This window comes from Lampetra fluviatilis, chromosome 46, assembly GCF_964198595.1.
Source record: "Lampetra fluviatilis chromosome 46, kcLamFluv1.1, whole genome shotgun sequence".
In the NCBI taxonomy this organism is placed as follows: Eukaryota; Metazoa; Chordata; class Hyperoartia; order Petromyzontiformes; family Petromyzontidae; genus Lampetra; species Lampetra fluviatilis.
Window position 1 is genome coordinate 163,207 of NC_136320.1, and position 26,318 is coordinate 189,524.

At 47.5% G+C, this 26,318-nt stretch overlaps 2 protein-coding genes across 2 annotated transcripts in view; both read left to right on the forward strand.

The window, feature by feature from the left end:
* NDC1 (NDC1 transmembrane nucleoporin) overlaps nt 1–16,904 on the forward strand; it is a 29,887-nt gene extending 12,983 nt beyond the window's left edge. The window contains exons 7-18 of the mRNA XM_078876824.1: nt 885–936; nt 1,962–2,094; nt 2,931–3,023; nt 3,840–3,921; nt 4,802–4,960; nt 5,199–5,492; nt 6,334–6,428; nt 7,023–7,073; nt 7,509–7,572; nt 11,321–11,421; nt 12,150–12,310; nt 13,800–16,904. Of these exons, the coding sequence (XP_078732950.1) occupies nt 885–936; nt 1,962–2,094; nt 2,931–3,023; nt 3,840–3,921; nt 4,802–4,960; nt 5,199–5,492; nt 6,334–6,428; nt 7,023–7,073; nt 7,509–7,572; nt 11,321–11,421; nt 12,150–12,310; nt 13,800–13,863 (1,349 nt within the window). The 3' untranslated portion in view covers nt 13,864–16,904. The remainder of the gene's footprint in view (nt 1–884; nt 937–1,961; nt 2,095–2,930; nt 3,024–3,839; nt 3,922–4,801; nt 4,961–5,198; nt 5,493–6,333; nt 6,429–7,022; nt 7,074–7,508; nt 7,573–11,320; nt 11,422–12,149; nt 12,311–13,799) is intronic.
* Nucleotides 16,905–18,262: 1,358 nt separating this feature from the next.
* LOC144947618 (transcription factor RFX3-like) overlaps nt 18,263–26,318 on the forward strand; it is a 53,887-nt gene continuing 45,831 nt past the window's right edge. The window contains exon 1 of the mRNA XM_078876831.1: nt 18,263–18,504. The gene's annotated coding sequence lies outside the window, so the exon portion shown is untranslated. The remainder of the gene's footprint in view (nt 18,505–26,318) is intronic.

Consider the following 26,318-nt stretch of genomic DNA (forward strand, 5'->3'; position numbering starts at 1 on the left):
GCGACCCTGGTGCGGCCGGGTACGGGTAAGGAATCAAAACCCGTTTGCGACCTCTGGGCCCTAGTGTAAGGAGTCCAGGAGTTCAATAAGAACGAGGACCTCCACGTTCTGACCAATTTACCCCCAACTCCCACCAACGTCTTCGTAGACCGCCACCTGGCCCTCTCCGGCCCTAGGCCTTGGTGCAGTTGCGCTGCCCGCACAGCCCTCAGCTACTGGACATTTGTGATAAAGAGCTTTATTGCTCATCGGATTCCTCCACTATAATTCAATATTATGATTAATTGCTAAGCCACTGCACATGGCATTCGTCAGTTAAAAATACCCTTCCTGTAACTATTGTATGTACATATGTTGAACTTATTTTGTACCCTATGTAGCCAACCGTGCTAATCACAGGTGCGGGGGAAGTTCAACAAACTAGCACAAAAAGTACTTCTAAAGAAATTAGTTTTCAATCAAGATTATTTAAACGTGCATAGCTTCAGTAACTTCCTAAAATCGGAAGGAAGAGCGTTCCAGACGGCCACAGAAGCGCATCTGAAAGCGCGCGATGTAGTGAGGATGATCAAGGTCAAGAGGTCATCATTGCCAGTCTTGTTGATGCGCTGCACTACCCCCTGTCATTGGCTTTAGGTCTTTGTTTTGTCTCCAGCCAAATTGTCTTGAAAGTGTCCGATCCCATCAGATCTCGGAAGCTAAGCAGGCATGAATCTGGTCGGTATTTGGATTGGAAGAGACTGCACTACCCCGTGAAAATGCACATGTCAGAGGGAGTGATATTTGAAGGTTCAGATAGCCGGGCTAAATTGGTCAATTAAAATCACCAGTTGCTTCTAAGTTGTACAAAACGCCAACCGCTGTTCGTGTTTGTTTTTTTCTAGGCAAGTGGCCGCGAGAGTGGGTCATGGCAGCATTTGACCTCCACCTGGACAGGTGAGAGATGTCCTGACTTCTCGTGTGATTCTGAACGAGTGGGTAGGTGAGTTGGCGAGTGAGTGAGCCCATGACTTAGGTCGGAGGGAGGGAGAGTGAGTGCATGAATGCCTGGGTAGATAACAGGGTGAGTACGTGAGTGAGAAAGTGAATGGCTGGGTGTATGAGAGGGTGATTGAGCAAGCTCGCAAGCCAGTGAGTAACTGACTTTGTAGAGGTGAGAAGGGAGTGGCTGGGAGAGTGATTGGCTGGGTGGGTGAGTGATCGATCAAGTTATTGAATTGTTGTTTGGGAGCCTGAGTGGATGATTCAGTGAGTGAGCAAACACAATTCCTGTGTGTGACGGGTGGTGAGTGAGTGACCGATTGAGTGAATGGAACCCGGATAAACTGGTGGCTGTGATTGATGGTAATCAAACCACATGTCAAGCTCCATGCTTCGAACACGTGATAATTTTTATCTTGTGTGCTTGAGTACGCGCACATGCGTTTGTGCTTGTGAATGCTTATATGGGTGCGTAGTGGGCGTGCGTGTTGTGTGTGGCTGCGTGTGTGGGTAGGTGTCGAATCAATGCTGCACTCGGGGAGTGGGCTGTGTGTATGTGGCACAGTAGGGGGCGCACAGGTGGTGCATCTGCCAGTCGTCTTAGTCAACCCATGGCACCTGCGTCTGTCCCGTGACCTCCTGCCACTTCACGTAGCCTTTATGTGCACATACTGGAACAAGCGCCATGCCGGTTGTTGTTGTGGAGCGGTAGCACAGTACTGTGGTTCGCGCGCTGCACTACAAACCTGACAACTTAAGTTCGTTTCCCACTCATGGTTAACATTAGTGAGGAATATCCGAACCTACACGGTGTGCCATGCAAACACGAGTACTGGGGAGACAAAGGGTGCCAGTGGTGTGGTTTCCGGCCACACCAGCCCCTCGTGCACCATGCCGGCCTTCAAAGGTGCTCGCTAACAGCACTTTTGGCCCAGCGGTGTATGTAGGTTACAGGGTGGGATCTTTGTGTTTGTCGACAGTTCGGTGTCGAGGCTGGACTCTGTGAGCGGCTTGCTGGACGTGCCCCTGCTGTACGAGACGTGGCTGGCCGGGGCTTTCCTGCTGCTCACCTGGTACCTGTCCTGGGCCCTGCTGCGGATCTTCTCCACCGAGGTGAGCCCCTTTGCTCCGCTCGTCATCACCTTTTGCTCCGCTGCTCGCCACCGAGGTGCCATGATCGTGGAACTGCTTCTGGCAGGAGAAGACTTCGACACGCAAAGCACGTAAGCTGTCATATTCTAGACGCACACCTTGTCCGTGTGCGCCGGGCTGTCCCGACACATGTGTGAGGACATGTGGAACGTTCGAATGTGTTCACTTTTATAGAATATGACAATTATTATTCAGAATGCTTTTTACCCAAGACAGCCTCACTGACCGTGAGTCTCATTACTGTTTTCAGGAGGGGGCCCTAATCACTTTTTTTGCAGTTGAGGGCAATGATCGCTATTCTGTTTCCAAATGACCAAATTTCGGAGTAATTTTTCAAATTCGGCAAATTGACGCCACAATACATTTTTACATCTGCTGTGAAGCAGATGGCTTATGTATTTTTTTACCGTTAATACACAACCGCAGTATTCGTCGTCCTCGCAGCGGCGCCTTTTGGCTGGCCATGGAACAAAGACGGTGGTGCAGCGCTTCAACAACACTGGCCAAGATGACCTATTGACCTTGACGAACCTCACTGCATCGCGTGCTTTCAGATGTGCTTCTGCGGCCGTTTGGAATGCTCTTCCGATATTAAGAAGGCACTGGAGCTATGCACTTTTAAATAATTTAGATTGAAAACTAATTTCTTGAGAACTGCTTTTTGTGTTTAGTCTGCTGTCGTTCCCCCGCACCTTCGATTATCACGGCTGGCTATGTATGGTGCGAAATAAGTTCCAACATACATGCGTATATACATCTCCACTTGTTACCCCCACCGTGCCTCCCCTGTGCCACAGCCCCACGTCTTCTTTGTGGAAAGCAGCTTCCCAGAGGAGGCGGAGATGTGTCTGCCTGCTGTCCTTGCCTCCAACCCCCCGTCCATTGTGAAGGTGAACCGGCCCCGCCAATCTACAGCACTCTCGCCTGGGCCATACCACCGGGAGGGACGGGGTGTGGGTGGGGGGGGAGAGGCGAGAAGAGGGTTGTGACACCATTCGTGCTTGATGCACATTAAACCGGGTTCTTAAGCGTTGTGAGTTTATGGTCTCAGCCAGGTGACCAATGACTGCACACACAAAAAAACGATCGCATACATTTAGCGTCCGTAATTGTTTTTAGCTAAATTGCAGCTCGGAGAATTATTGGTTATATTATCGCTGTCAGGCGAAAAACATTACTCTCTGCTGCGGGATGGGTGGGAAAGTGCCGCCCATTCCTGCGTGTGACCAGAGGCCAATCTCAAAAAGGTAGTTCCTTGACATCCGCTGTCACGAAGGTTCGCAGTGCTTTGTGGGAGTTTCAAATGGATTCTTTGTCTCTTGACGTGACACCTAACGATGGCACAGTTGGGATGAAATTGTGGATAAAAATTCGAGGAAAATATGAATTGCATCAAGGTCTGTATAGATGTTATATACATAATTTTAACACGTAGGCTTTCTATCTGGCTGTCGCCTGACGAGGCTAGTTGTAATTACTGGCGAAACGTCGCACTCAAATTATAAATGTTGTGGCTTTGCTCTCCACATCAGTGTGCGGTACTAGTAACGAATTGGCATGTTCTGTTTACATTACAAACCTTACTAATTAATTGGCTGTGTCGGGTGGAGGCGGGTTTTAACGACACATTTATATATTTACACGATCTAACCCAAAAAACCTGTATTATGGATGCTATATACATCTTAATAATTGTTGTTTTACAGCATCTGGCTCTGCAGGACTTGTCCATTCTGGCCCAATATTCTCCCGGTCGACGGCAGCAGATATTCAGTCTAAGCCAGCCTGGTGAGTGTTTCACAGCACCTACCCTCACCACTCCCACTGCTAGTGGAAGCTGAGTGACTTGGTTAGCTCCTGGCTCTAGCGGGTGAGTGCGCGAGAAGAGATTGGTGAGTGACAAGAGGTGTGTGATTGCGAACGGTTGGTCTTGTGGGTAGGTGAGTGAGGAGATGGGAGGGTTCAAGTGTGATGCAGTGAGAGTGAATGAGTGAACAGTTGAATGAGTGATAAACCTAGTGAATGTGTGAGTGAGGGTGCTCACGCGTGGTAGAATTAATAGCTAAATGAGTGATTGTGTGGGTAAGCTAATGATCGACTGAATAGGTGAATGACTGAGCGAGAGAAAATACATTTGGGAGGTAGTTATTGAGTGAGCTTGTGTGGGTGAGAAGATTATTAACCGAGAGGGCGGTTGAATGAGCAGGTGAGAAGGGTCATGTGTGAATCTGTTGTTGAGTGATTGAATGGCCCCGCAGCGGTGGCGAGATGTGAACTACCTCGCCTGATATACAAGAGGTCGTGGGTTCGATCCCGACCCTGACGCCTGTATATTTGGAGTTTGCATATTCTGCCTGTGGTCACGTGTTTTTTTTTCCTAGTGCTCCGGTTTTTCCCTCCACATTTAGAAATATGCGTTTTGAGTATTTGGCTGCTTTAAATTTACACAAGGTAAGCCACTTCATTGAGCTACTATTTGTGGCCAGGTCACCTCTGAAAAATAACTATATAGCTAGTGGGCCTTACCTGGTAAAACTAAAATAGTTTAGTTTATAATGGATTGGCGAATAGCAGAATTAATTAATGAGCGAGTGTGTGAGTGAGCAGATGATCAATCACCTGGGCAGGTCACATGACCCTCTTTTTCCCCAACTCTCGTGCGACGCAGGTGGTCGCCCACACACGTGGACGATGGTGAGCTCCACGTGCCTCTCGCTGCTCACCGAGCTCGCCCACCGTCTCGTCGCCCGCCAGGATCTGCCCACCAACCAGCTGTCCAAGGGCGGCCTCCCGGGCCCAGATGCTTCCAACCAAGCCTGCCTTCCCGGTACCCAACAACAACAAACAGCAACAACAATGCTCGCGTTTAAAATGGTGCTCCCGTAATGTAGCAAACGTCCTGGAGCGTTATCCCATACATACGGAAGAGATGGAATCCACCCTTTGCCGCACAGCCTTCTCCTGGCGAGCCAGGGTACAGCGAAGGACTTTCTTTTAGTGCGATCGCGTGATCGTTACCGGTGCCCCTCGCCCACCGACCTACCGACGGTTTCCTCCCACCGCAGGCTGCACACCGCTGCACATGCCGCACGCCGCCAGGATGCGCCCCCTGGTGCAGCCGCTGCCGCCGACCCCGAGCGTCGCGGGGAGGCTCGGCCCAGCCCCCTCCACTCCAGCCGACCTGCGCCTCCCGCCAAGCCCGCCGTTCACGCCGGACTTGGGTGGCGCCGGTCAAGTAGGAGCGGTGATGGAGTTGCCGCTCAGGCCGCAGCTGGATCTGGGCTCGCCCTGGCACGGCGCGGTGCAGAGTCCCCACCTCATGCGCCGCGGTCCCCGGCTGTGGTCGTCCACGTCGCCCGGTGAACAGTGGGCGTGGGACGAGCCGCGGTGCGACGGTTTGTGGTGGGGTGAGACGTTTGTGCGATGGTTCGCCGTGGTCGTGGTTTGACGCCGTTTAGGAAGCCTCGTGACCGTCATGTGACCATCCATTGATGGGACAGTTCTCAACGCTTGACGTTTCGTGATGTGACGAAACAAAACACTTAAAATAAGAAATTCGGCAAACGCCCTAATGTGTACATCAGAAAACAAACATACTTGCTCATTTTGTTCAATACCCGTATCACGAGCCTTAAGAATAGATGTATGCATGTATGATGCACTTCTTTCGCACCATACATAGCTAACCGTATTAATTGGAGGTGCAGGGGAAGGAGAACAAACTAACACCGAAGGTGTTAGAAATAAATGAGTTTTCAATATAGATAATGTACAAGTGGCTAGCCCCAGTGGCTTCCTAACATCAAAAGGAAGAGCATTCCAGACGGCGGTGGAAGCGTGTCTGAAAGCGCCCAATGCAATGACTGTCTTTGTTTTATGGCTGGCTAAAAGCCGCTGCTACTGCGAGGAGTTCACGTGATGGTTTATGCTCCTTGATGAAGTCAGGACACGTACGCGCACACGGGCACTGCTAGGGCATGGTCCCAACAGCATGTAGCCAACCATGCTATTCGGAAGTACGAATGGATGCGATGGAATGGATGCATCCTCGCGCCAATTGACGCATCGCGGATTAACTTTTTTTCGTCCCCCCCCATCAGGGATGGCTGATGATGAAGGTGGGGACGAAGTCACGTGAATGCCGTGTTGCTCATGTGGTGCGCTGTCTGCCCCCTGGCCCGTGCTGTTTCACGCTTTTAGTGTCGTCTCTGTTGGCGACGCCGCCGCTGCCGCCTCAGTCGCCGCCCCAGCAGAACACCGCAGCTCCTGATTGGCTGGGACAAAAGTGGGATCAGGTGACCATTGTGTGAATACTTAACGCGTTTGTTGTCTTTGGTTTGAAATTAAAATGTCGCCCGCTATTATCTTTGAGCTCAACCTCTTGGGTCTGTCGGATATAAGTTGGAAGTTGAAAGCTTCATTCATGGGAAAAGAGACTTTAAAGCAGGGGTGTGGAATCTTTTCCCTACTCAGGGCCGAACAGGGCCACACATTGACACATGCACCTCAGTCACCGTAGTTTCTGCAAGAGGCCCTTGCAGTGACAGACGCACAACTTTTCTGCCCAAGTTCCAAAATATTCCCCCTCTTGAACCTTTTCAGTGTGGCCAAGATGCTCACAACGATGAATGTAATGTATGTATGTTGTGCGAAAGAAGTGCATAAATGTATCACATCCCATTACAGCGCAACTCAATATTTTACCAGTAATCCCAACACAAGTTATTGAGCGTGCCAGATGATTGGTAAACACAAACGGCTGCAAAGTGGCTAATCACAAGAACTCGAATTTGCAAAACACAATGAGTGAACAACCACTGTTTTTTTACTGACAGTTTCTGCTGATAATATTGTGACGTTTGTTTTATTACCGTTTTGTCTTTTGTCAGGTCAAGAACTACATCATCAAAGTTTGGCCAGTGTCATATTTCGTGCACAAGGTAAGGTTTATTTGAGGATCATTGTTGGCAATCTGGCGACCCTCCGCTGAGCTGCTGGTATGCCTCCGACGCGAGTTTGAAGCTTCCTTAACGTGCGCTTGGACTGGAATGTCACAGTCAGCGTCCGTCGTTGTGCTTCGGTAGAACGTCACCGCATGGATGTCGTAGGTGTCCAGCCCATTGCCAATCCGCCAAAAACCGGCCAAATACATCATAGGGCTGCCCAAAACTTACGTAATCCGCAGCACAAAACAAAAATTGCACAGTAATGCATTCTGCCCGGACAGCTAACCCGTTGGCTCCCGTTCCGCTAATTAAATACTTCCGAAGACAACCGCATGTTGGAAAGTGTTACAGGAAGCGTTGCGCAACATCTCGGCGTGTGCGCGAGGTTCCTAACTCGTTTGTTTTTGTTCTCCGCTTCTCGTGCGTCAGCTGCCGGAGTCGTCGAGCCAAGCGCTGTTTGCCGACTGTCAGGCGCACATCTGGGCGCTGGAGGGTACGAAACCAGCCCGCCCCCCATCCCCCCGCGTCGTTCCTCCACCACACTCCCCTACACCCCCCCCCCCCCACTGCGCTCGCGATACTCACGGGGCACACACGCAATCGCTTGGCGCGTATTTTTTCTCTTGTTTCCAATCATCTAAATGCAGTTGCGTCGCGTTGCAGATGGTTCATTCTGCACGCGTGTCTGCATACAGCCCCTTTGTCCGTCCGCTGCTGGTCCACTTCGTCGGGGTTGTTTAGACTGTCTCCCCACGCCGGCCAGTGAAGGTTCACGAAGTCGTGCAGTGTAGATGTGGGAGCATAGAAGTCGAGTGCAATGGTCGATTTTGCCACACTGCCCCCTGCTGCCCACCACGTAGCTCCGCAGCCTGTAAAACAGACTCGAGGCTGTCTTATGGTTGTATTTATTTTTGATGAATTATTAATAACTGAGTGGCAGCCAAAGAGAGGGAACATGCCCAAAAGGACATCCGTTGTGGAGATGGAACAATGACAGCGGCTTGTGTGCAGGTTCTGGATGGATTGTCGCATCGTGGAACCGCACGGTACTGCAACGGATTAGGAACGCCTTCATCCAGCAGTGGGTTGGTCATGGCTGATGATAATCATGGCTAGTTGACGAGGTAGAATTACAAGTAGAAGTTGAGCGAGATGCCGCGTTTAATGCACTATGGGTTATTTGTACCACCGTTGGTGGCCGAGCTGAGAGCATCTGCACGTGACACGTAACACCTTGGTTTAATAACGGGGAAGTTGAATCCTGGGATGGAACCCAAGATTTTGGCGTTGGCAGAATACTCCGACACGGCCATTTTGATCCCCCTTGGCAGACTGAGCCACATTTTGCTTGGAGCGTTTCGAAGCACCGAGCCCAATCGCACGTGGGTGGTTGGGAGGGCGTTATTGTAACACATATGCGCACATCTAGGCAGGGGGTACAAAGGTGAAACCACAACAGCAACATGGGTGGAGCGGTGGCGCAGAATCTTGCGCGCTGCTATGAACCCGGCAACTCGAGTTCGAATCCCAGTCACGGAAAACGATGGTGGCAAAATGATAACCTGAACCGGTCCTCAGGAAACTCTTCACATACCCACACTTACCAGCGCGGTGAAGTATGGTCAATAAAGTCCCATGACAGACACGGCGATGGTGAGGCCTTTATCCGTCACTGGGATTGTCAAATGGCCTGTACGGTATATATTATTGTGAAGAACAACATCAATGGTACCAAAGCCTCGCGACTTTGTACACATCCTTCACACATCTGTCGCTCGAGCGTGTTTTAGAGTATTCGGCTGTTTAGAAATTTCCACGTGATAAGCCTATAATTTGTGAGCTTGATCTTCCACAAAGCTGCTCGTGATCCACCCTAAATCACATCCACTGCACAAACCATGGCAGTAGATGCGGGATACCTGATGATGCAGAAATGGAAAATTAAAAACTCTCCAGTACTGTGTGACTGTGGCCATCCAGAACAGACCGTACAACGTATAACGACGCAATGCCCCAATCAACAAATACAAAGGAGGCATCACAGAGATGACACTCTCTGCTGCTCCTGATGCGGTTGTCTGGCTTGACCACTTGAATGTGAAATTGTAGTTGTTGCTCTGCATCTACATCAGCAGCCATACGGAATAAGAAGAGAATGTATCTTCTGAAAAATAGCAATATAGTTGAGTGGGCCTTGCCTGGTAAAATAAAATTGAAAGTTTCAGGTTAGTTTTAATAGCGTGCGTCGGTGGAAGTAACTAATACGGATAAGATTTGAGATGGTTATTCTGTGAGTGCAGACGCTGCTGTGGTGTCACGGTTAGCACGCTAGAGTTGCAAGTCACACAGTTGGCCCGTTCGAATACATCTCCAAGCGCTGCAGTTGAAACGATGGTGCAAGTTTCTTAGATTCTTCCCCCAAACCCCCCAGATCTCTCCACCTATCAAGTATAAATAAGGTACCACCACAGTTCGTGGATCAGCAGATCACGTGTGGTATGTACGTTGAACTTCTTTCACACCGTACATCGCCAACTATGCTAATGAGAGGTGTGGAGGGGGGGACTACAAACGAAACATGACAACTAGTTTTTTAAGAAACGAGTTTTCAATCTTGATTTAAAATAACTCCAGTGGCCTCCGAATATCGGAAGGAAGAGTGTTCCAGACGGCCGCAGAGGCGCATATGAAAGCACGCGATGCAGTGACCGTCATTGTTCGATGGCTAGCCGAAAGCCCTTGCTGCTGCGAGGATGACCGGAGTTAGCGTGATGGACTATACTCCTTGATGAAAAATGCTCCTTGACGTGGTGGAGTAAAGTGTGAGCACACCCACCTCTTCCAAGATGTCTGGTCACTGTCAATAATTAGGCCAAACACCCTCTCGAGAGTTTCTTCCAGTGGTGGTTCTTCGCCCAGCAGTGGCGTAAGCGAGCAAATGCAGGGCTGCACCTTTGACTTTTATGCCGTAACTAAATCGTGCTCCCTTCCCGTGTTGTCTCGGGAAACAAGTGGTACGTTGTAATCACTGCTAAAGCTCGTGAAAAAACTAACCGAGGCCTGGAAATTAATATTGCGCATTGTAGTTGGCTTTTCAAATGAATGACGGCACGAACCACAGGAGTGTTTTCTTTGGCAGTCTACGCAGCCAACAATGGCACATTGTCTCAACAGTTTTGCCGTACAGTGTGTGTTGTGCCGTGCAGCGCCGCACACAAGTGCATGATGTGGAACCGTACGCGGCTTGTGCTCTGCGTTACGGTCTCGGCGACCTGGGTTCGATTCCCTGCCATGGATAACCATAAAGTTTTAATTTTCAAGTGCGGCCTCTCCGTGTCTGGCGAGCCGAAAATTATTTTCGCACCCTGCTTGCCACATTAAGTACTGGCTGTGGCTCAGTCACGTGTGACCTAATCTAGTCTGGTAGGGACCATGAAAATAGCTCCACACTCGTTGCACCACATCCAGTTTACCCCCTCGCTATTCCTGCGGCTAGTAGTCATGCGCCACCTACGTTTAAGGCCTTTATATTAATCTTTTAGTTTTTGTTGTTGTGCTCAAGCACCACCACGGATCTCCCTTGGGAATAGCAGGGCAACTGGCTAGATCGTCATCCATGTGTGACAAGTAAAATAACCTTAAACCCATATTGGTCTACCAGCGATCTGGAAAATATTCAGTGATAACTTCAACTCTGGATAACATCAATGGCAGATCCTGGACTCTTCTCGGTTGAATCAGCCTTACACGAGTACCTGCTGCTATGTGTAAACATCAGAACTGGAGGGACAAAGGTAGCCAGGCATGGTAATGATCACATCACCTGACCGTGTGTGGTGGTGCGGCCTTCATCGGTGCTCGCTAAGAACTCTTGGCTACAAGTGAGATCTCTGTCATTGTGTGGGGAGCGGTAGCGGTTAGCGCACTGCGCTATGAACCCGGCGACCCAGGTTCGATTCCCGTTCACGGCCAATACCAGTGACGATTATCTGAACCGGTCCTGGGCATCCCCTAGGTCGACTCAGCCTCAAATGAGTACCTGGTGCGGTGTGTAGCCATTGCCACCAGGGAGACAGAGGCGGCCAGGCGTGGTGTTGGCCACCCACCCCCTCTTGTGCCGTGCCGGCCTTCATCGGTGCTCACAAACAGCACTTGCCCCAACAATCTGTTTAGGCTATATGGGTGATCTTTGTATATATATATGTGTGTGCGTATATGTGTCTGTGTGTTTGACGATAAAGCTCTCTCACATCTGGTGGCTGCGTCGATCACCGAGGACAGGTTTGGGGTGGTGCAGACGCGACTGTCGGAGATCCTGAATGCCATGCTGGCCCTGCAAGATGTGAGTCGCACCCCACAATTCATCCATCGAAGCAAATCCCTGTCAGTGAATCGCATTTCACCAGTTTGTTAATGGCATGTGTGACATCACCATGTCACCCCCCCATACTCCCGATCACTCCCTTGGCCCCCAATGCAATGCCGGATGGACTTTATGATCACACAACATTTAAAAAAAATTAAATTTGACAATCACTATTGCGGTCTTCAAGATCCTCCATGGACTTGCCAATTTCTACCAATCCCCTCTCAACTCAATATACTCCTATCCACGTGCTCTCCCACCTCTCCCCTGTCATCTCACTCTACTCCCCTGTTTCAGTTCAACATCTTGAGAATTTTGTCTTATTTATATTTATACGCTGAGGTGTCTTGTCAGCAGGTGAGCAGGTCATGTGACGACACGTACCCACCAATCGCAGCCACTGGAATTCAGAACTTCACATTGCCGCCCCTCCCTCGTCCCAGCAATCTGCCACCGCCCTTGGCAAATACCTGCCGTGCCTACGTTGCATAAAGCTGGCACTGCTAAGGCCCCTCGCCAGTGTTGGCCATCACCTTTCTTTCCACATCTTTGTAGTCGCGTGCCAAGGGTCCCTCCAGTCCATGGGCCTCTGTGCAGTTGCACCGCCTGCGCACACTCGAAAGCTGCGCGAGAAACTTTAAAAGCTGGATCCTCCGTTCTGCCCGTGACCTCACCTCTCGTGTCCTGACCCCCCCCGCCCGCAGGCCGTTGACCGTCATTTCAAGCTGCCGCAAGCGCCGAACCGCCCGGCACGACAGGCGCACAGCCTGGTGGACTCATCGCACAAGAACCTGCGCTTCGCTCTGCGCGCTGCTCTGAAGACGGCGGTCTACCGCGTCGCATCCACCTTCGGCGAGCACCTCAAGTGAGACCAACAACTTGGCGTGCCCTCCTGTGTTGTTATCGTCATCGTCCTCAGGCTTGATTTAGCCACCAATAACCTGGTGTGCGCTCATGTGTAGCATTCAACATCAGCCATGATCGATCCACTAATAACTTTTGGTGTGTGCCCTCAATTGTTGCAGCCATTATTATTCTTAGTTTTTTCGGTAAAGTCACATTTTTTACCTACGTGACTTTACCGAAAAAACTAAGAGTATGAATCCTTGCAGTCACGAAAGCTTCAAATCTAGAATTAAGTCATTATTATTATCATCATCAGCCATGATCTATCCACTGCTGGATGCAGACCTCCCCAAGGCCTTACCATATCTCACTGTCTTGTGATCTTATTTTATTTTAATTTATATAGCGCCTTGATCAAGGCGCTGAACAAAGAAGTAACTATTTGTACAGCAGAAGTGTGATGAGATGAGGCGAGTTGACAAAAAGGATGTTTGTACATGAGTATGATGATGCGTGAAATAAACGATGATGACAGTGAGTAGTTAATGACGACTGAGTGTGATGAATGGGCACTGATGTTGGTAAAGGGGCTGAAGGTGTTGATGATGGGGAAGGGAGGGGGAAGAGGCGTTTGGGTAAGCTTGGGGAAAGTTAGTGAATTTTAAGTAAAGAGCAAAAAATGGACAGATAAACTTATCCATAATATAGGTTTTTGAGTGAGATCACGTAAGTAAATACTAATGGATATTGGTCGCGAAAGCCTACGTGTTAAACAGTGGAACGTATTGTTTGATATTTAGGGACAGTTTTCCCGCACCTCCGATTAGCACTGTTGGCTACATATGGTTTGAAAGAAGTTCAACATACATACAATGCAGCAGTCCATCTAGCTCCTGCACACGAGCTGATTTGATGGCTCTGTCTCCTGTTGTGGATGTTCTCTCGAGCGTGTTTGCCACTTCTGGCTGCCACCCCCATCGTCCTTCACCATCGCCAGCCGCCATCCTTTCTCGTGACGCGTCCCACCCATGCCCCCTTACCTTTCTTGACGGACAGTACGACGTCTCTGACTTGCGTTGGCACTCTTAATTCATGTCTTGCCCTTCTATCTCACGTAATTTCAAGCACGCGTCTTGTCTATGCTTAGCACACTTTTAAGATTTTGTTTTCCATTTCCTTCGGCAATATCCATGTTTTTTATCAAAGTAATCGACGGTAAAATAAATCCATGTATGTTGAACTTATTTTGCACAGTACATAGCCAACCGAACTGCGCTAATCGGAGGTGTAGAATAAAAAAACACGTAGAATAAAAAAACATCCTGCTTTGTGCACATCGCTACTTTGCTTTTCATCACTAATTTCAGTTTTCTCCAAAAGCACTCCAACCTGCTCCTGTTTCCACCTCTGATGTCATCGTTTTAATCCCTTCAGCAGCTGCCGTCCTACATTTTCACTGGCGTTCCTAAGCACGACCACCTCTAACACCTGTTTTCCTCCCTTTGCAGCTCCGTGCAGGTGGCTCCCGAGTACCGGCGAAGGCTCCAGATGTTTCTGGACTTCAAGGAGTAAGGTGCCTCTGTGCATCCCACATTGAGGCTTTGGACCGGCTGTACGGATAGAGATTTTTGACGATAGTGGCGGTCGCTAACGATGAATATATCACCCCTCCCTGCCCTCCACCACGTCTCTCTCACCGACCCCCCCCCCCCCCACTCTGCCGCCCACCCCTCAAGAGTGTTGGTCACAGCCAGCAGCTCGAACTGGGCTATTGACTTATTTAAGTCAGTGATTACTCTACCGATTGTTGTTGAAATTTCTCGAGCTAATCGGATAGCACAAAAATAATTGGTGGGGAAAATACAGTCTCGCCTCTGTGCCCGTGATGTGTGGGACTTGGTGATGACAATGGGCATCACCAAACCTGTCACGCTGGCCGTGGCTTGCGGGGTTTCCCACCTTCGGAAAAGAAAGCTGTTGGTTGGTAAGCTGCCATTTTTAAAGGAGCCTTGGGTAATCGACCACGAAAACAAAGTAGTCGATTTTAATTTGTAGTCGATTGAGAGCCGTTTGATCGACGAATCTGTCCCAAGGCCCCCCCCCGCCAGCAGCTCGCTTGCTGCTGTGCGCCACTGCGCCACCTCGTGGTGCGGATCAATGTCACCGCCACAAGGCCGTCTCTTGAGCCTCACCCGCTCGCAGGTGTTGCTTGTTGAGGTACGATTCTCCTGATGTCCCTACGAAGTCTGGAACTGGCTTCCCCTAGCGATCGGTGCTGTCAACTCACCCCGCTTCTCTTCATGTCCAGACCTTATCTGCCCATGACTTACTGCCAGTGTCTCAAATCAATATGCCCACGTTCTGTACAGTATCTCGAGATGCAGTTGTATTCACAATGCACCCTTGTATTGCATAAGCGTGTCTGTAACTCTATAGTTATTTGTATGACTTTACGTAAGTACAGGTCCAAGACCTTTCCTTTTCTTTACCCGCGGCTGAATGCCTCTACGTAATACATGTTTCTGTGCGGCGTCTTCCAACGCGGTCACATATAGATGCATTTAAAGCCACATTGCGTTATGCTGTAATGGTCAGGAGAAGTTTTGGCCTGTATGTGCGCTATTTGTTGTACATCAACCCTACCCATGCTTTGGTTGGGTCGATGTAGGGTTAAGCTTGTGGGTATGGTTCAAGTTGGTAGTGTCCGTAGTTCTGTACTTGTTTACTAGGCTTGTGATGATTTTGAGAATAAAATATAATTTGATCATGACTCTCACATCCAATTCTGCGCTATAGATGAATTGAGTAAATTTGTACAGAACGCATTATTTACAGATAATGCTCGATAATCTGGCCAGATTTATGTGGATTGTACATTAATCATGCTTATACTTACCTTTGTATGCATGGTGGTTTAATTAGTGCGAAAGAAGTTCAACATCCATCCATACATAGTAGCTGCTCCTCACTCATTGGGGGTCAGCGTCTCAGTGCCTGAGCGACTACAAACATGTCAGTCAGTACACTGATAATAAAACCAATTAAAACATTCTACATTGATGTATTACCCCCCCCCCCGCCGCCACAACCTTTATACATAGGTAAGCAATATAACATGTTTTCACAGCCTTATTTACACGCATCTTGTGCTATCCGCGGTTTTTGTATTATCTGGGGCCACCCATTTTGCCCGACAACCCCGGATATTCGAGAGTTGACTGTAGAATAAATGAGACCGACGATGCAACGTTGACAAGTTAAAGGAAATTATTCTTGAATCGAATTGTGACCCCCAGGTCGTTATAATTCATATCATAGATACGAATTGTCGCCTGCCGACTCCTAACAGCACATATTCAGAAGTATTATTTCTAAACGTGTGGATCCTGTTTGTCGAGTGAGCATGCTTCCGAACCACTCGTCTGACCTCCAAAAGCCAAGCAGCGTCCACCTTGGATAGTGCTTGAATGGGTCACCGCAGGACGTGTTATAGGCTGCATGGGTCATGTGGTGGGCAGCAGAGGGCAGTGGCAGAAAAATAAATTGTGCCTTACAGTTGCTGGCGTTACTGTGTTCCCATCTGTTGATGGCTCTTGGTAACTCTAGCAACCTAGCAGTAGTTGCCTTATTATTTTGGGTTTAAGGTAAAACTTGTGTCTTTTATGCTACAACACAGGCATAATGTAAGTCTACTCTTTGTAAAGTTGATGTCACAGGTGTGTGTAAAATCCCCTTGACAACGAGTGATGGTGCAAAAGTTAACAAATGTCTGCGTAAATGTATATATTTTTGACTCATCAGATCTTTATAAGCTTTGCAGGGTCCCACCGTGCGATGCCATTTTTTGGTGTCGTACATCCTCCAATGTCCATTTAACAAGAGATGGACACGAGATGGACACGAGATGGACAGTGGGAACGGTCATTCGTAGAGAAACTTGTGACAGTAACAGAGCTCATTGGCCACTTGCATAAAACACTTAAGTCATGGGTGGCTAACCTTTGATTTACTGAGGGCTGTTCGGACCTTCAAATCCCTTTCGTGAGTAACCACACATTAGTCGATACTGAAGTTAGATTATGCGAGGACTGTGTATATTTAATGTTGAGAGGCAAGAGGTTACCTCGCCAAACATTATAGACAGTGCTGGCAGGAGCTTGATAACGTTTTTGCCTTGGGCACCCAATTAGTTGCTGCAAAGGTGTTTGCAGTGATGGATAAACAATGTGTGCGTGCCGTTTTGAATCTGAAGGTGTCTTTGGTCCACCGTTCCATTGTTTTACTGGGATTGTGGTCACGGGCGGTATGAAATTGGTTGCATCTCGACAACAGGCCATACTTTTCCCCCAATCCTTGCTTTGATTGACATCTTTAACTGGTTTAGTAGCTAAACTGAGGGGGAATTGCACTTACTGTGTTTTATGCATGAGGCCACAATGTTTGATGGACTTGTGAACATTAAAAATGAATAAACGTGGGACTTTATAATCACGTGTTAACGAGGAAACGTTTGTATTAAATGTATTTTGGTTCATTGTTGGTCAGTTTTAAATGCCAATATTGTTTAATTTTAATACTCTTTACTCCCACTTTGACTAATAAACATTGCTATAATGACCATTGATTGAAATGTCGCTTGTTTTCATTGTACTGTTGCGATTAACATTCGTAAAGATTGTTTGTATCGGTGTGCTGTCTGAGGGGAGTGGTGGCGCATTGGTTAGCACACTGCGCTGCGAACCTATGGACCTAAGATCGATTATCGGTCACGGAAAACACCAGTGGCGAGTAATATTTGAATCGGTTCTTAACCAACCAACCCTCATTGACCAATGTGGAGAAGTTATGATCTAACAACCCCCATAACAACCAAGTTGTGAGGAAGAATCCTTCACCCAGCAGTCAATTACCAACATCTAAAAGTGATAAGCTGCAAAAGGAGAACTTGACTTCGTCAACAAATAACGTATGACTAGTAATGTGTATTGTATTTACTTATTGAAGCGCCGTTTTAAATAACGTTATGAATTAAATCCCTACTTTAAAATAACTTAAACGTATTGCATATTCTAATGTTTTAACATTGTGCTATTTTTTTTAGTTAAACAACGTTGCAATAAACCGTTTAGGAACGTAACTTAGTTGGGCAAACGTGTATTGCATTAATTTAAATGGAATGTTAAATGTGTTTTCAATCATAAACGAATTAATTCAACAAATTATCTCGTGATGCTGCTACTGCTGCTGTTGGCAGTGGCGTACAATTAACAACTCCACACACTCGTCAAAGACACAGCATAAAGAATATATAATAGGCGACGTTTCGGGCAATGCCCCTTATTTCAAGGCAATATTCTTGTGTGGAATTCTTTTATTACTGAAACCGGTGCCTCGTGCGCGCCCACGCCGTCCTTTTCCCGCCAAGCGTCACCCCCCCCAGCCCCGCCCCTTACCCCCCCAGTCCCGCCCCTTACCCCCCCAGTCCCGCCCCTTACCCCCCAGCCCCGCCCCTCACCACCTCTCGGGGTTCCCCCTCCCACCGCACCGCGCGCGCCACCCTTCTAGGGCACTTTAACGATTCGTCGAATAAAATTATAATCGATTCCTCGCGGTCCGTGCATCGAATCGCGCATGCAAGCGGCGACGTGCAGCGTTTAAAATAAGCCTATATCGCTATTGTCGTACCGCTGTAAGATCATTTACGTCCGTTGAAGGGCTACATTTTTTTTGCACGTAAATTTAAACGCCGTTCCAACATTTTCGGCGTATCGATTCCCTCCGGTTAGGGAGTTGTTTTTCGGCGCGCGGAGTCGATTACGAAAGGAATTGCTTACGTCGCCAGCCCTAACCCCCCCCTCCGTTTCACCACGCCCCCCCTCCCTCTCGCCACGCCCCCCTCCTCCCTCTCGCCACGCATCACTTCCACCCACGTCGCGCAACGCATCCGCCGCGCCGAAAGAATCCCGACGCCCCGCCGCCGACAAAACGACGACGGGGCGGCCCGGCGAGCCGGACGACGGCGACGTTCGACGCACGGGGACCTCGCGGGATTATTGGACACGTTGGGATCGAGTCGACGGGCACGGGGAGTTTCGACGAGGCTCCGCGCAAGGGTAGTGAGGAGGCGCGCTTATAGCAACTGTTGCCTGGAGGAGGGCTCCATAGCCACCGTAGTCGTGGAGACTGCGTAACCAAGCCGCCGTCACATCCCAGGTGATTTTTTTAAAACCGCGGCGGTTTAGCGTCGGGGTTTTATTATTTCTTTACCGTCGCTTTCATGTTGTATTCAACAATTATCGCGTTTATTTTCTCGTCGTCGTCGTGGTAGTGTGGAAGGGAGTGGGGGGAGCGCCGCGGCGGAGGTAGCAGCGTCGGTCGTCGAGCGGCGTTAAACGATGGTGATGAAACGTTAAGTTGTGTGGTGGTGGGGTTGTCGTTGTCGCCGCGATGGTGGTGGAGGAGGAGGAGGCCGCAGTGGAGGAGGAGGAGGCCTCGGGCCGCCCTCCGTTGTTCGCTGCAAAATGGCGGTGGGCGCTGCGGACTTGAGGACGGCGCTCAGCTCGGCGCTTGGAAATAAAAAAAAGCGATTCGGCTCCGCTGTTTCTTGTGGGAGGGATTTTTTATTTTATTTCGTGAGCTCCGTAGTCGGTCGACGAGAGGCGCGGGCGTCGAATGCTGACGAAGCCGAGGCGCTGGCAAGGCGATTGGGGGTGGGGGGGTGGTTTTTGTGTTGAGTTGTTGCGTCGCGAGCGGTGGTTGTTTGTGGTGTGATTGTTGTTGGTTGTTGGTGGTGGTCGCTGGTGGTTGTTGGGGGTTCCCACCCCACCACCACCACCACCCTCCCCGCGTGTTGTTGTTGTTGTTGCTGCTACGAGTGGCGGGGGCAAGGTGGCCGCGACTAGGCCGCGGGCGTCGACGCGTTACGTAGCGACCTCGCCGCCGATCGACGACGCGATTAATCGATAACTATTATCGGCTTTGCGTCTGCGAGTGATGTCAACAACGAGTATCTATTGTTTCGGTGATGGCGCGCCGTTGGTTTATGGCGGGCTTCCCCACGGCCAAGTTGTGGAAATTCCACGTTACCATGGCGGAAGCCGTGTCGATCTGCGTCGCACGATGTTAACTTCGTAAAGTGGTGCTCGTTCTTCTCATCCCCGAAGGATGATGATGGTGGTGATGATTGTAGTCGACCCTTGTTGTGGTTGCGAGAGGCGACCGCGTTGACCAGAGGCGACACTTGGTCGTGTTGATGAACTAGGAGCCGGGTACCCCGTGGCTTTCTGTCGGCTGTAGTGTCACTCTCCGAATTACTCGGTTCACAGATGTTGGAGGTATATTTGTAAATGTTAAAACGATGAATGATAACTTTATGCTGCCCCCCCCCGTATCTCTCTATAAGTGAAACCAATCAACCTGCGCGCCATAATTTTTGTTGGCCGATAATTGTGTCACTTGCGCTTCGCTGTAGTTTTAAGTTACAAGCGTAGATGTGAGCAGGTTTGTGCCAAATGTCAGCTTTGTAAACATTTTAGAGCGTCGTTAAAATTGTGCGTCCGTCACTCAGTCGCAATAGTCCGTATATTAGGCCACTACCAAGGTTGTCTTTACTGCCGCAATGATTATTACTAGCTGATTAATTAGGCATGGGCTCCGTTACTATGGTCCTGTTGGCAGTGTTGATTTACTAAGATTACACTTCGACAATAACTGTGGTCGGTGGAATTAAAAAAACCGAACGGATTCGCTTGGTAATGTTTTCAAAACTTGTTTTACTTCCACTCGCTGCGTTTGTGCAAGCGCTGTCGCGTTGAAGATGCCGCTAATAATGCTGATGTTTACGTCTCTCTGTAAGAGGTTTAAGTTCTCAATTCGTTTCGAAAACAATAGTGAACGCTGTGGTGATGCACCTGTTTGATTTAAAGGTGTGAGACGCGCAAGCGGGAGTGTGTCTGTGCGCCACTGGTACGGTCCGGGTTTAGCCGTGAGATGTTTGCTGCCAAACGAATGTAATTTGCTTTTAATGTTTAATTGCAGCGTTCTGCCGTGATAGAATGCGAAGTTTAAACTGTTGCCTGCTATTATTTTGAGTCACGGAGTCTGCTACGAGCTGTATTGGCGACTGGATAAGTTGCACCTCTTTAAGATTAAGAGATGGGGAGAGAAAGAAACGGTGTACAGTGCAGTCCTTTTATTAATCCACTGCTGGATAAAGGCTTCCCCGCCGCCGTGTCGGAGTTGTGGGTCCATATCCCACGACGCTAGCCAGTGCGGCATCTTGAAGGGGGTGTTTGGAGCAGGACCTCAAGAGAGATATCCCTTGCCACTCATTGCGATGAGCCGTGGCAGGGAATCGAACTCGGCTCACCGGATTCATCGCGCGCAATCAATTGCGCCCACCACCCCTCCTTCAAAATGTAACTTGTCCAAAACCATCCCAACAATGTGTGTGGCACTGCTGAAACGAGTTCTTGAGACGTCTTCGTCGTCGTCTTATTCCTCGAGTAAATAAATGACTTTTAATCACTTCGTGCGTTGTTGCCGCTATGCGTTTTTCGTGCCCGTCGCAAGCACCTGTTGAATGAGACAAACGCGGCCGGGGATATCTGATCACAGCCTGAAGCCGACAGACTGGGGGGTGGTGGTGGTGGTGGTGCCACCTATCCCAGTCGTATTGTCCGCCGGTTACCCCCCCCTCCCCGTCCTTTTGACGGCTGTGAATTTGAGCTCCCCTCGCTTTTAAGCGTTGTGCACAAACACGACTGTTTTTATCTGTCGGTGCCCTTTGCTTAAGCGGGTGAAGATGCATTTACATATCTGCGCAAAGCCGAATATATGGCAGGGTTTGGTGAACTGTGGTAATAAATGGTGTGTAAGTGCATCGCGTGTTAATATCTTTAGCTTTTTAAATTGGCTTTGTACTTTTTGAAATGTAAAGCACTTGTGAAAGGCACGTGGTTTTATTACTTTTTTACCATATGTCGGCGTATAGGAGGAGTATGCGATGCGCTAATAAACCTGTCTAAAAATAGAACTGACTTTGGTGCTAATATTCTTATTGTATAGATGTTATAGGGTTTATACCGCGTAAGTTAGCGGCACACATTCGGTTTAATCTCTTATCTTTTGCATTCAAGTCCCTTCGTCCACGCGCCTCGCGCAGTGCTTTCCTGTATCGTTCCTCCGTATTGTTCTCGCAGTTTATCACCCTTCTAATGGCGCATTGCCTTCTTGGGCCCTTCCCCCCCCTCACCTGCCCAAATAAAGGACTGGCATCTAAAATAAAGTGCGAGTGATTTGTGCAGAGCACACGTGTGCAGTAACATCCAGCACTCGAAATGCGCAGCGATTACACCTCAAATACAATAATAGCAGTACCATTCATTTTACCCAGGGAAATCTCACTGAGTCATAAGCCTCATTTTCAGTGTGGTTCTGCATCCCAATGCGTCCCAGTGCAGAGCCCCGCATCCCAATGTGTGTTTTCCATGTGTACCCAGAGAAACCCTCCATTACCCTCTCCAAATACTCAAAGTTCCACACAGATTCAAGATAATCCATTTTAAAGTACTCTGCTATTATGGAGTAATGCTTATTTAACAACCTCCCCCACGAGATTCGAATAATCGTTCACCTTTTGGAATTCCATTTTATTATTTAAGTTTTTAAATCTTTTTTTCTTCTCCGCATATGTCGCATATCGTTTACATACACATGCTAGAAAATACATAATGGTGAATATATACACATACCCATGAGAGTACTGAATTGGGTTTGCTTTAATGTGTACATAACACTTCCTTACAGGCTTACACTGTAATAATTATACCATATTATGCAGCAATGCCAAACACATCACACGCTGATGAGTGGCCGCTGGAAATGGTGATACCCGTTTTGTTTAATATTACATGAGGTGCGTTTGAATAATATATGCGCTTATAATTTCAAGACCTGGAGCCACTAGTGCACACTGCCAGGTGTTGTGCTCGTAAATTAAGGGGGGGGGGGCGGTGTTTAGTTTTGTTTGTAAATCTCCAAATTGGGAGGCGAGCAAGATCCTTCGCGGAGTGTTTCCAACAAGTGGCATTAAAATACCGCAACGCCGTATTTGCGTTCAAAGCCTGAGTGGGGGAGGTAATTTAGAATTTTGAAAAATCTCCCTCCCAAGGTGATTGGTGGCACATAATAGCACTTGCTTCTTATGCATGCGTTGCGCGGACTTGTGCATCAGCCCTCTGGCACAGTGTGAAGAAGAGCGGCGGCGAGTTGCTGGAGTCGCCAAGCTGTGAGTGAGCCTAGCAGCAGAAATGCTATGGGGGTGGGGGGTGGTGGTGGTGTGCGGCTGAGTGTGGGATGGCACCATTCCTTTTTGTTTACGGGTGTTGCCATGGAGACGCACCCCCAGTGCTGCCGTGGGAACAGAAATCCAAACAGGGAAATTATTAACACAGGGCTCCAACCACGGGATTGGCGCACTGGATGCTTCCAGCGCCTGGTTGCCGTTTCCTAGCAACCATTGTGTTACTCGGCAATTAATTTCGAATTGTCAAGTTGCCGTTGTTAAGTGTGCGGAGTCGTTGTGTCTGCGAGGCGTTTTAATTTGTCGAATTATTAAAGCTGAAGAATTATACTGTTAATCTTTTGGTTTTTTTATAATTCAGGAATTTAATTTTTCGGCTGTTTCTGTATCATAGCAGGGCGAGTCTTCTTTCAGCGACTTTGCATGTCACAAACATGAGGTTTAAGTGAATACAGCTGCTCCATTGTTTTTAAGCTATAGAAAGTTGGTTGCTAGGCAGCGGTTGCCAAGCGATCATTTAATTGGCAAATCCCCCCTCTTGCACTTGGAATTGGAAAGTAATAGAATGGAGGCTTGACCAAAAGCCAAGCTTTTATACAAAAGCCGCAGCTGGAAACACTCGGCAACAAGCCTCTGTGTATGCCGATTGTGCTCCTTTCTTCTCATTTAATTAGCTAGCGCGACACTCGTCGCATTAAATCTCTGCAGTGGAACGGCCCGGGTTCCCTTCAATGAAGAACTAATTTGAAGCGTTATCATAATGTCCGCGGAATTTTTCTGGCTCTGATCCCTCCTTTTTTTTGCTTTAAAGCACGGGTCCAATCAAAAAGTGAGGCGTAATGCGGTTTGCCCCCTGGCAAACTTTTGTTTGAGGCATTACGGCGACCTGCGGCGGGCTTCAGAGGCGGTCACGCCGTCCTTGCCACGCAAGAAGCTACATTTGTGTTTTTCGATTAATAGAACGTGGATTACTTGCATATTTCAGTGGCTGATATTACCACTTGTTTTTTTGCCATCAAATGCATGACATCAGTGGATGTACCCCTGTTTTGATTTTACACAGTATGCTGTTATGATTGTTGCCATTTTTTTAGACGTGTACCATATTAATAAGCAAATGGTATGGCATAATGCTAAATTAGGTTTGCTTTTTAAAGGAATTCTTCTATATACAATGTTAACTTACAATATTTTGTGTTTTATTTCAAGGGGTTATATGAGTTAGTAATTACATTGTGATGATTTAAGGAATGACAATATGGCCATGTGATATGTCTTGTGCTTTATTCAGTAATAAAATATTACCAGGATTATGAATGCTTTTTTTGCTCTACCCACAATAGCATCTACTTTAGCTCATTTAGGTTCTTACAAGGTAATTTAGCTGTTGCATAACATGCATTACATTAAGAGACAGCTGTCTGTTTGATGGTATTATTAGGCCTTGTTAGGTATATGTGTAAACTCAATGCAAAGAAATATAATTTTCTTTTGCAAATTTTTTTGCTCTACATTATTTACATAATGCATACATATGGGACTTATTTAGGTCTACACAGATTTTTACACTTACAGCCCTTATCAGTCCACTCCTGGATGACTGCCCCCCTGCTGTAATTAATTTGACACCATGCTGGTCATGGGGATTATTTGACCATTCTTCGCCAAGTTTTTGAAGTTAGGGAGCATAGTTGCACTGCCTTGTCCTGACAACATAGTCAGACAACAGCCTGTTTCAGAAATGATAGTGATCCATCCTAGCAGTATTCCCGGTTCAACCCTACAAACCTTTAGAAATTTGATTATGATTTTGTCATGGGCCATGTACAATTATCATTGCATTAAAGTGTTACTTGAAGACGGCTTTTTAAGTGTAACTATTCACTCCACGAGTTAATCTGAAGTGAGACGTGTGATTCACACATGTGGTGAAAAACCACATTATTTACGCGTTTAAATGAATGTTGTGTACCGAATTAATTTTCATCTACTAATGATGCACCTTAAAAGCATGTAAATGACATGATTTGTCACTTGACATTTTACTAGCAGAATGTGCTGAATAGAAAAAATGTTGATAATGGCACACCTGCACTGTCAAGAGTTGACTTGTCCTGAACCCATTACGAACGCTGTTGTTTTTGGTTTCTCTGGGCTCCTTGAAATATGTAATGAGTCTTGTTCATAGATATAAAAAAAACAAAAGTACACGTGGAACTGTACACACAGTAATGCATGCATTTGTTGGTCACTTTTTTTATAACCAGCTAAAAAACAACAGACGCATGACAAACAAACCCATAAACATTGTGCTTATGCCAAGCCAGTTTTTAATTTGTAGCATCCAAATGTCCATTTCGTTACAGCACTAAATAGTGCTTGTGAGAAAATCTATGCTAAGCAAGTTTTTAATTTGTAGCATCCAAATGTCCATTTCGTTACAGCACTAAATAGTGCTTGTGGGAAAATCTATGATGAATGTTGCAGATTGCACAAGTGCATGGTATGGTTTATCTGTCGTTCCACACCGCACTCAAAGGAGACAACAAAAGGAAGATGCCTCTTCAAACGGGGTGGGGGGGGCTTACATTTTTCTCGAGAAATTGAGCAAGAACAATACAGTATAAACCCTGAATAGAACTCTTGGCTGTTTGGTATTTATACTGATTAGCACAGATTAGGTAAATTGGCTTCCAGGAGCAGCGCGGCTCAGCGAATCGTGTTAAATCCTGTTTAAAATGCCATCTGCTGTAATTAATTTTCATAATGCTGTGGTGTGATTTTGGTTCACCATGGCTTACGCTTTCTTGGTAAAAGCATCTACGTCCATTTGTTGTCTTCTAGATGAGCTGTGCGTGTGGGTTGGGAGTAGCTGCTGCTTAATGTGCCGTACCATCTCATATTAAACCCAGTGAAACCTTAATCGCACAATACAATGTATATTGGTAAACTAATAGGCTGTGGGTGAATGGGGAGAGACATGATTATGAGATTGCGAAGGAATGGAAAGAAGCTGGAGTTTTTAGGTTTTTATTTTTATTTTAGCAGGTAAGGCCTACTGGGCTATAATATATTTTTCAGAAGCGACCTTGGCCACAAATGATAACTCTACTGAGTGGCTTATCACATGCAAATTTATAGCAACCAAATACTTTAAAGTAATGTTTCTAAGTGTAGAGTGAATAACCGGAGGACCCGGAGAAAAATCCACACGACCACGGGGAGAACATGCAAACTCTAAATATAAAGGTGTCAGGATCAGGATCGAACCCATGACCTTCTGTATACCAGGCCAGGTAGTTAACATATCGCCACCGTGGTGAGTTGGACAGGTCAGGGAAATAAGTAAAGCTCTGCTGTAGTAAAGTAATATTTTGCAAAGTGAAAAATCAGAAGACAGTGTCCACAGCCAAGGAAATTGAGTTAAGACAATTAGAGCAGTACAGGGAGAAGGGGTCAGCTCCCATTGAGTGTTGTTTATAAAAGCCTTAATTTGTTGGGAACAGTGGGCAAATAACTATGGTTTACTTAATATAATTGGCAGAAAAATATGGCAATTGACACATCTGTTGAATATCATTATCCGTAATACCAATTGTCTTGCTGTCATGCATTTGTGAATCTCAGTTATATGATAATAATGTGTATGAAATCGGAAGGCATTGGAGTTAAGTGTAATATTATATTCTGTTAATATGAATATAAAACCTTAAGGAATGGCAGT